Source organism: Maylandia zebra, linkage group LG6 (genome assembly GCF_041146795.1).
Source record: "Maylandia zebra isolate NMK-2024a linkage group LG6, Mzebra_GT3a, whole genome shotgun sequence".
Classification (NCBI taxonomy): domain Eukaryota; kingdom Metazoa; phylum Chordata; class Actinopteri; order Cichliformes; family Cichlidae; genus Maylandia; species Maylandia zebra.
The window spans coordinates 11,209,263-11,220,116 of record NC_135172.1 but is presented as its reverse complement, the minus strand read 5'-3'; the positions used below and the strand labels follow the sequence as shown (position 1 = coordinate 11,220,116).

The 10,854-nt window shown below is 37.6% G+C and overlaps 1 protein-coding gene across 1 annotated transcript; it reads right to left on the bottom strand.

Moving 5' to 3' along the window:
* Positions 1 to 953: 953 nt before the first annotated feature.
* On the bottom strand, positions 954 to 5,990 carry LOC101465459 (apolipoprotein L6-like). The gene is made up of 9 exons (XM_024802947.2): positions 5,926 to 5,990; positions 4,692 to 4,793; positions 4,480 to 4,572; positions 4,115 to 4,207; positions 3,984 to 4,023; positions 3,838 to 3,889; positions 2,354 to 2,483; positions 2,091 to 2,279; positions 954 to 1,770 (listed from the first exon to the last, which is right to left on the bottom strand). The coding sequence occupies exons 1-9, from the start codon at positions 5,932 to 5,934 to the stop codon at positions 1,348 to 1,350; spliced, it is 1,131 nt and encodes a 376-aa protein (XP_024658715.2). The 5' UTR covers positions 5,935 to 5,990; the 3' UTR covers positions 954 to 1,347.
* Positions 5,991 to 10,854: the final 4,864 nt, after the last annotated feature.

Genomic DNA, 10,854 nt, shown 5'->3' with positions numbered 1-10,854 from the left:
CAGAAAAATTACATGTGATGGATTTATGTGAAAAATTGCTGAAATGGAGAAAAGCAAAATAATACTCGTGAAAACATACAGATCAGAAAACAGACAAAGAAAATATATACAACCTGAGAGCATAGCACCAACTACTGTAAGTCACACTACATACATTCAGCAGCCACTTTATTAGGTATACCTGTTCAGCTGCTCAATAATGCAAATACCAAATTAACCAATCATGAGTCAGTAATTCAAATCATTCAGGCATATAGACATGTCCAAGACAGCCTCATGAAGTTCAAACAGAGCATCAAGAAGTAAGGTATAATAGGCATGGTTTTTGGTCTGAGTGTGTCAAAAACTACTGGTCCAAAAAAAGAGAAATATCCAGAGACCAGCAGTTCTCAGGGTGAAAATGCCTTGTTGATGTCAGAGACCAGAGAAGAATCACCAGAGCTGATAGGAAAGCAACAGTAACACAAATAACCAGCGATTATAAACAAACCATGCAGAAGAGCACAACAAATCTTACCTTGAAGCAGTTCGGCTACAGCAGCAGAAGACCACACTTGAAGCCACACATTAATTTGGACCCAAACCCTAATTTTTTTTTTTTTAGGTCATTCAAATTTTTTTTCACAACCCAAGGTGTCCACACCTTATGATAGTGTGAAAATGTAAAAAGGTTTATAGCATAAATAGGTTGAATGATAGGCAGAACTATTTGAATAAACACTGAGAAAAAGTTTGACTGCATTTCTGTAATTGTCATATGGTTTGTATGACACACAGTCAGGTCTGGGGCCTGAGTAGGTTTATGGAGAAGTAACATTTAAAATGTTTCATTTTAAGCTTACGGTTAACAACCACTCATGACATATAAAGTCAAGCTAGGAATGACAAAAGTCTATGTATTTTAAAACTGTACTCAGTATCAGGTGAAATAAAAAACAGAAAAAAGAATTACACTGCCCCCTGGTGGATAGTGTCGGTCTTTAAGTAGTTTATTTAGAAGTCATTTTTAAAAATGTCATGGCATTCTGTTTAACACCTAGCTTAAGGTGTGAATCGACAAAATCTGATTAGATTAGTTGTAGAAATAATCTTAACAGGAAAAATTGGCTAAAGTAAGGGAGGTTAACACAATCTCAGTTTTATACAGCATTAATAACCACATGCCATTTAAAAGAAACTGCTTGAAGTTACAATTCCTAAAGTTGCACTAAAAGTTTTGTTCTGTTTTCAAACCTGTTGCCAAAGAGGTAATATCTATATTGATCAATAAACTTTAATAACAGCTGAAAATTAACATTAAAAGACAACCCCAAAACAAAAGATATTCAAGTGGAGAAAAATACCCTCCTAACAATACTTTTCAAACAGTTCTTTGATTTTGATGGACTCATCCAGTCGTTCCTGGAGATCCACCGCCAAGGAGCGGAGTTTCTTTGCCAACTTTGACTCAAAGCCCTTCTTCACCTTGGTTCCATCTTTTCCTTTGGTGAAGTACATATCCATGCCGAGGGCGAAGCCTTCTATCATCCCAGATGGCTTGGAGTTTGCCTCCAAGACCTTGGCACATGGCCCTCCTAGACCAAAGAACTCCAACAACTTGGAGGCCCTCTCTGACTTCACCTTGGTCCTCTCGAGCATGATGACACCATGCTGCCTCAGCTGCTCTATGCCCTCAATGACATAAGCAAGTTTCTCCTGAATGCCCTTACTGAGGGACTCGTAGTCGGTAAAGACCTTTTCAATTTTCTTCTGGTCCTGGTTGCAGTTCACCTGGAAAAACATGCTTCACAATCAGTTCAATACCAGAAATTCAGATAACTAGTGTGGGTAGTTTCCAGTTAGTACCCTTTTTAAAAATTGTGATAACATGAAAACAGGGCTTTTGATCTTGAGAGACTTTATATTGTAAAAGAAGACATTCAGCATTTTAGATTGAAGTCCTGGAACTCCAAATTAACAAAAAAACAAAAACAAAAGTGAGTCAGAATAGATTTGAAAAATGTATTTTCTCTTAAAAATTTAGGAAAACCTATCAACCTACAAAAACCATGAACAAAGATGTTTTAACCCAGTGCCTTAAAGACCATCACCTTATTTGCGATGGCTGCTGATGCACCAGTAACACCGCCGGCTGCAGCCACGCCGACCCCAACAGCAGTTAGTGCCAGCGAGGCTCCCAGCGTGAACGGGGACAGGATCACCCCAGCAGCTGCTGCCACACCTCCTGCTACAGTTGTAGCGCCTCCTGTGATGCCAGCGATTTTTGTCCCCTTTGAAACCTGAAAAAGAAAATGATTAAAAAGGGAACCTATGGACACAGATGTACATATATCCATAAATATATCCACACCACCTTATCCAAGTTGTCAGCGATGGAGCCAAGCTCGTCTATTTTTTCTTTCAGCCCGCCTTGACACCCAGATGTCGTCGAGATGTAAGAATTGAAAGCTTTATGAAGATGTTCGGCTTTAACTTCTATGACCCTAGAATGTGTTATAAAAACTTTATTAATTCACCTTTAATATCAACAAAACCAATTGCATTTTAAACACACTTATTCATGATAACAGACTGTAATAACTTTGGTGATTCTCTGACTTTTCCTAAATTAGGAAAAGCACTGCATTTATCACGGATAACTGGAAAACTGCACTTTAATTTACAGTGTAAGTCTTCATTTGCTTCACGAGCTGCTTCTTTAATTTAGTTTGTGGTAGATTATTTGGTGAAACACGTGTGTCATGACTGCCTGCTGTGAGTATATCTTTTCTTAAGCACTTAGTTTTATGTGTTTCAAACTATTAAGAGTTGTTTTGTATTAAAAGTCTGCTTTTGTTTCGGTTCTTTTCTCTACAGAAGTATTTGGACCAGATGGAAAGCAGCACTCAGGACACTATTTATTTATTTATTTTTACTCAGGACACTATTTGAAATCAGTGTGAATCTGCGTGTCGTTAATCATTTGAAGCAGGAGACATGTAACGAAAGTACAGGAAAGACTCCTCCAAACAGCTCAAATCAACAACTAACCTCAGATGTCTTTAGCCACATCATTCTAATGAATCTCATTTAGTAAAAATAAAAACACACACACAAAAAACTGTTTTATTTGCCTTAGTCACCAATGTCAAATAAAATAAAATGTTCTTTTGTGCCCTTCCATGTTTATGGAACTTATTCCTGTTTAACTTGTTTAATTAATTTAAGAAAGTGAAACTAATGCATAACAAAAAGGCATTCATATTTAATTATTATCATGAGAGATATGGGAGTTGCCAGCCCTGCCCTAGTTGTGTATGTTCATGAACAAAAAGGTCAGAGAGAACGAGCCCCTTCCGGCATCTCTGCATGCCTTCACTTTCACTTGCATTGTTCTTTTTCTTTCTTTCTTCCAAATGTTTTGTGAAATTTTGTGGTCTTGAAAACTGCTTTCCTCCTCAGCTTTGGGCAGCGAGAGCCAGTGTAGCATACAAAGATGTTCTTTAAGCAAAAAGGCTATGTGAATGGCTGGGAACTAAAGTTAGGCCTGAACTTAAACACATGCAATCAGCCAATCAGCTGTATGGTATAAAAGAAGTGCTGTAGCCAAAGGAGTGCACGAGTAGGTTCATGACAGTACTGTCAGTCTGTCCACCCTTTGTTAAAGACTGAAGTACAACGATGTCTGAAGAGAGGAAGATGCTCACATTTGTGTGGTGTGTCTGCATGTCACTGAATTGAATTAAGCTGCATTGAATTGAAGATGAAATTAATCCAAAGACAAACTTAGTGCCAACAAACAATCATTTTAACTATAACTACTGTTCCCACATGTAAAAGCATGGAGGAAAAACTTACACTTTTTCTGGTACTCTACCAAGTTGGAGCTCACTGGACAGAGTTTTCCAGGCTAGAAGCAAATGACACTACAGTTCAGCAACAACAGGATACCACAAAAAACAACATCCAATTGAAATCTTTTCAAGCTGGATATTTTTACTCACGTGTTGACTCTTCAAAGAAGTTTGACAGACTCTCAGCATCCTAATTAAAGAAAGATGATTTAAAGTGACTACAACATGACAAAACAATCACTTGATATCAATTTAATGCTGTGTTTATTTTAAGTAATTACCAGGGCTTCATTTTCATCATCAAGCTGCAGTCGATGGGGTTTAGGAGGCAGTAGAGGGAGTTCACCTTTATCCTTAAAACACTGATCCAGCATCTTAGAAAAAGAGAAACAATCCATGTTCATTAGATCAACCTTGAACATGGTAATCCTGTTTGAACTGTGCACATACTTCATATGTTATCTCACATGACAGAGAGTTTGATCAGACACACCAGTTTCAGATTCTTTGGATGCACATGTCTGACCTTTGTACTGCTGCAATTCAACTGCTTTCAGATAAACTACATTTCTGTGACACATTAAAAGCATTCATTGTGTGAGTAGATGTGGACAGAAAAAAAACATTAGATATAGACCAGCGGTACCTTTATTTTTTCCACAAAAACTCCATTTCCTTCTGGACTCTTTTTAACAGTCCACTTCTTTGGTGACACTGGTGGTGGACTCGAGCAGATGTCCTGAGTTTAAAATAGAGAAAAAAATCACCAAATAATTAAAAACTATTAGAATTAAACCATATATGTTTATATATAGCCACTGCTTAAACTTCTGAGAGTGTAGGCGACTGAACCCAAACCTCTTCAGATTTCGTGGGAGACAGGGGAGCACTTTTTTCTGGCTCATCAAGACTGATTGGAAGTGAGATTTGTTTCCTTGGCAGGGGAAGGGGATGCTTTGGCTGTAGAAAAGAAGGAACATAATTGAAGGTGGTGCCACTATGTTACAAAAAGAGTTATGTAAGTTTATCAAAAAATGCATCTGCAGTTTCACTGCCCCCCCCCCCCCCCCTCTATTCTTAGAGACCATAAGTGCATGTTCACATTACAATGTTGAGTCAAATCTTGTGATCTATACATTTTTACAGTGGAATTTGTCTCAAGATCTCAGGTCCGCTAAACAAGGCTGATGACATCTCTGCAGCTGACACACCGATTGTTGACTGGTTTCACTTTTGCTCCGAGTAAAATTTGATAATGGCTGTTTATCAGTTTATCTATCAGTGGCATTGTTCCAAAGTCAGCCTTTGACTAAGAAAGTAACAAAACTGAAGACATACTAAAGATGCATTCAAACATACAAGCATTTCTAAGGGAATATAATGTTGGCAATGATGGTACCCATACAGTAAATATGGGAAGCAGTTGTATGCAATAGGAATTCCAATGATTTGTTCTGACTACATTATTACTTAATAACTCCTTTATTATTGACTCCAATCATCTTCAGCGTAATCACGTGCACGATGCTTGTATATATGAATATATGTATGTCAATGTAACGTAAATGTAACATCTAAATAAAGTTTCAGAAGAAATCACCAAAAAAAGACATGAAAAACAAGCACAAACAAGCAACATATTTAAGACATTTACATGCTCACACTGTAATGACCCCTCCCTACGTATGCTTGGTATTAAGCAGTGAAGACGATGTTTTTCTTGACTATGTGACTCAAGGTGAGTTGCATAAAGTTTGCAGTTTACAAAGCAAGCACAAAAACTGACATTTGAAAAGCCTTGCAGCAACATGGTGATATAGAAAATACTAGAAAGCCGTTCTAAAGATAACAGTTTACTGTGAGGTTTGCGGAGACTGAGAGCTGGACAGAGCCTCATTCTTCAGCACAAAATGACCAAATTAACTGCCAAAACTTGATTTTTAAAAAAATATTTTATAATTCTGCCAAATAATATTTTGGAACAAATTCCAGATAGGTAGGCTATTTTGACTAAAACAATATGAATGGCATTTTGAGTAAAAGTTGTTCTGAGTCATCTGAACTTCATTAAAATTCCATTTGAATTTCTTACCTGTGGCATTGTGTAACGTTGTCTCTTGTCTCTGTGTCACTACAGGATGCTGCACTTTGGCTGGCTGCTCCACTAAATGAATGCTCATCCCACAATCCAAACAGGTTAGGCATGACGGTGACTGAAACGTCACGTCATGGTATTCATTCTCCGTTTTTCATTCATTTCTGTTGTTGGACTGGAAAATGTTTTTAGCATAACAACACCCGCCACTCGTAACAAGAAATATTAAAAGAATACTTAGATTCTTTTTTTCTTTTTCTAATGAAATTGAACGCATAAATGTTATTCTGTGAACAGAAAGACAACTTCCGCTTTTGCTTAAGTTTTTCTAAACTGGGATATACACTAGGGGGAATCTCATTAGTAACTGCTTATACAGAGGTCTCTATGTGTGCCTTTTCAAGTATGTTAAGCAGGATAACTGTCTTTTATGTTACTGTAATACAGTTGCACCAGTAAGACAAAATTTCATATTTGCAACACAGTTTGTTTTGTTGTTTTTTAGTGACTTTGGTGGAAATCTCAGAGCTGGAACATTCTTCTCATCACTCTTTCCCACTAATGATCATTGTTTTGAGAAAGCGGCTACAGATGTGAGAATTGCACCAAAGCAACTGAGAGAAACTGCAAACCTTTTCTCAGGTATGAGAATGAAGAGTGCTAATGTCATGCCAGGATCCGCTGTAATTCACGCCCTGGCTTTACAGGTTGTCTCAATCAATTAGGCACGATGTTCACAGCAGGATTGTTATTCTCACTGCACTTCATGTAGTTCTCAAAATAGTTTTATGACACAGACTCACCTGTACTAAAGACAGGACAATAATCAAAACGTTTTTCACATTTGTCAAATGTGCCAGTCAGTCAGTCAATCACTTCAACTCTGTGATTGATGAGTAACAATCTTTCACCACCTTTTTAAGACTTGGACATTAAATTGTTTTTTACTTTACCTTTACAAAATCTTACTGATTTTGCAAAGATTTCTGCAAAACTCTGTAAAAAGGATCCAGACAGAAAAATTACATGTGACGGATTTATGTGGAAAATTGCTGAAATGGAGAAAAGCAAAATAATACTCATGAAAACATACAGATCAGAAACAAGACAAAGAAAATATATACAACCTGACAGCATAGCACCGACTACTGTATGGTCCAGCAAAGTCATATTACATACATTCAGCAGCCACTTTATTAGGTATACCTGTTCAACTGCTCAATAATGCAAATATCAAATTAACCAATTGTGAGTCCGCAATACAAAGCATTTAGGCATGTAGACATGTTCAAGACAGCCTCATGAAATCAAACAAAGCTTCAAGAAGACCAAGAATACCAGTCAGACAAAAAACCATGCCCATTATGATTCCCTTAGGCCCCCTCCTCGATTCAGAGATGGTCTTTCCCTTTTCACGTAAATGGCCTCTTTGACTCTGCACTCAAACCAGCGCTCCTCCCTGTCCAGCATGTCTTCATCATGCCTGTAGGCATAAATAAACTGCCTGATGAGTTAGCTCTTCTGTGTTGTCCCATCCACTTAGCCAGATAGCCTAACGGTGCATCTTTTACCATCTTACAACGCTGTGATTGCAGCCATTTCCCAACTCTCTGCGAATGGCCATTGATCAATGGTCATGACAATTTGCATATTAAAGGTCATGAAACTGACCTCACAGCACATTGTTTGTGTCAGTCATTGTGCAAATGTACTGTTTATGAGATTGTGGAAACCTGCAGCCAGCTGAGACTGAAGAAGTCACTCACATGAGAAAGTGACATGACTGAGGTGGAAAGAGCAGAATGCTGACTGATGTAGATCTGTGGCTGCATTAAATACTGGCCTGTACTGTGCAGGCATTCAGTATTTTCTTTGAGGACCATTTAGCTGTTGTGGCAGGAAATTGCTTCGTGCAGCGGTCCCCGACCTTTTTTGCGCGACAATATTTTCCCGGACCGGCCTTTAAGGTGTCGCGGATAAATACAACAAAATAAAACTAGTACTGGTACCGAAAAAAAGAAGATTTATTCATAACACATGTGAAAAGACCCAGGAAAACCGAGTTAACAATAAAAACGATAACAAAATAACGCTAAAAACCCCGAAAACCATACATTTCACACCCGAGCCTCAACTCTCGCGGCCCGGTACCAAACGACTCACGGACCGGTACCGGTCCGAGGCCCGGGGGTTGGGGACCGCTGGCTTAGTGCATTAATAATTTGATTTTCTACAGTGTGGTATTTGTTTAATAATTCATTGATTCAGTGCATAAAATAAGTTGATAAATAACATGTTAAATATATCAATCATATCAAAAAATGATAGTTTTGGGGGGAGTTTCTTTGACACATGCTGACTAAACAGAACAGGAAGTGAGAGCAGGGAGAACAAGAGTGAGCAGTTTAGTGAAAGGAACAGGAAAGGTGAAGAAGGTAGCATCCTAAAGACGAGCAAGAGGACAGTTTAAAAGGAGACATTATGGCACAATAAAGGCACAAGCTCTATCACCAGAGCTTCATCAAACAAACTCAAATTGCATTGATTGTTTATTTCAGTATCATTCTGTGACGTCAACCTTTAGGTAGCATATAATGTTTGACATTTTACATAAATTTTACTATTAAATACAATAATAGTATACTGTATTGACTGAAAATCCCATAGATTTCAGGTCTGGATTTAGCCCCAGTATTTCAAGAGCAACGCTACTGTTTATGGACAAATTCTTAAAAGATACGAGGTTTTTTTGGTGCTGACTCAGTTTTAGTTATTTTTTTTTTTAATTATTATTATTTTTAATATGTGCAGCAATTTATTGAAACATAAGGCAAAAACAGAGGTACAGGCACAATTCTAAAGTGTGTGAAAGTCACTTTTCAGTATGTCGACCTTTTGTTAAATATACATTTTTTAAAATAGGGAACATAAAACACAACATGTACAACAAGAATAAACAAACAAACAAACACAAAAAGCAAGGGATGTACCTACTAGTTAACATATGTACATAACAATTCAAAAATATAAGATACTGGAATATGGAGGTTCATACAAGTTCGGGACGCCTTGACTAAATATAATGTTTCCATATGTCCCAAATTTCAACAAATGTGTCATATTGAAATCTGTTAGAGAATGTAATTTTTTCCATTTTAAACAACCGATACACAACTTCATGTCATTTAGTGATGGAATTTTTACACCGAGCCATTTAGTCTTTCGGACAGCCAGACTCAAAATGCCGTATAACGGAGCACATTGCTGATACCAAGTGTCATTTGAAATTACCATATTTGTTTCCCTTTCCCATTTCTGTTTGATGCAAATTGTATTCATATTCTTAATTTCCTGTAAACACTTGTACAGTCTAGAAATCACTTTGAGACCAGGATCCGCATAGTATGCCTTAACAAATATATTCAGAACAGGAAGAGAGAAAAGATCTATTCTCTTGGGTATAAAGTTATGTAGATGATGCTGGATTTGGAGAAACCTAAAAAAATCACTATTGCTTAACTGGCATTGATCTTTTATTGACTGGAAGTTCCTAAGAGTTCCCTTATCATAAAATGTACAGTATACCTTTAAGCCTTGTCCTGCCCACTTTTTATATGTCGCATCTAACTTTTTGGGTAAAAAATCAGCTGGATTATAGTTGATCAAAACTTTAATGTGATTTCAGTTTAAGACATTAAACTGGCCACGTTTTAGATAAATTTTATAATAACAGAGTGATGCTGGACATAAGCAACTGTGATTCCCTGCATATTTTAAGGATTAAGATAAACTTCAGTTTTCACTGAGTCTTTATTAACATTATCTTGAGCTGTCTACATCATTTTAAAATGTATTAATTTTGTTGTTTGTTTGTGTTGTTAAAAGAGTTTTGTGTTGCTGTGCAGAGTGAAAATCTCACCTGATGTAGTGTTAAGGTGATGTTCACCAGTAGATGGCAACAAAGACAAATGGCACAGGTATTTTCTATACAAACAAAATTTCACACTGAAAAGCCTCAGTGGGAATTTTTGTTTGCATAGAAAGAAAAGGAAAAAGTGTCTTCAGGGGCCTGTTCTTCGTACCGCGCTAAGTGAGTTAGCTGGATGAGATTGTTGACCATTTCGCGTGATCCTGGATCGTTCGGTTCCCCGAAGCCCATCCGGGACTTGCTGTCATAGCAACAGAGCCGTAAGCGTAAACCTGCTGGGGAGCAGGTTTACTTTATGTAAACAGGATTAGATCGCGGCCACGCAGGTATGTCCGCGTCATTCATACGAAAGCAACAGCGATATTCCACCACTGTTTCACCATAAATAAATAACATCAATGTAACTAAAGATAATGCAGCACTTGATCCTTTTATTGATGTCACACAGATATATACAGCTCATTTCCTAAAAAAGGGAAATGTACTATTAACATTCTATTACATGTATGTGATTATTACAGATGTAATTCATATTTCAGAGTAGTAATTGTAAATTACTTCGTGTAATCAAGATGAGAGACCACGGCTATAAAAGCGAAGGTGGATTTGGGAAGTCTGTCGCAGTCATGTCCTGTCCGTTTACGCGAGCAACCCATTGCGGAAGGTCCAAGATTGATAAGGAGAGTTTTCAGAATTCAGCGTATATTGCGGGACAGACAGGATCCTTTAGCTCAGCGCGACAGTGTGCTCATAGAGAGATATCGATTTTCCCGTGAGGGTATTATTCACTTAACCAACTTGTTGACGAGGGGGTGCAGGACCACCACCTGTCTTTTTTTTTGCTCTGCCCTTTTCTTGGTTGCTGTTATGAACAAACAAACAGATTATTCCAGGGTCTCTTTCCAAGAGACGACAAGCAATATAAGTGATAAATATTACCATTCTGTAGAATATTCTTATATTTCACTTTTACTTGTTCCCATGTTCTAGTGGGTCCT

Excerpts from the sequence above, each read along its gene's own strand:
- LOC101465459 (XM_024802947.2), bottom strand. Across the intron at positions 4,573-4,691 it reads CTCCCACGAAATCTGAAGAG|GACATCTGCTCGAGTCCACC; the intron begins GTTTGGGTTCAG and ends TTTTAAACTCAG. Across the intron at positions 1,771-2,090 it reads CAGCAGCCATCGCAAATAAG|GTGAACTGCAACCAGGACCA; the intron begins GTGATGGTCTTT and ends ATGTTTTTCCAG.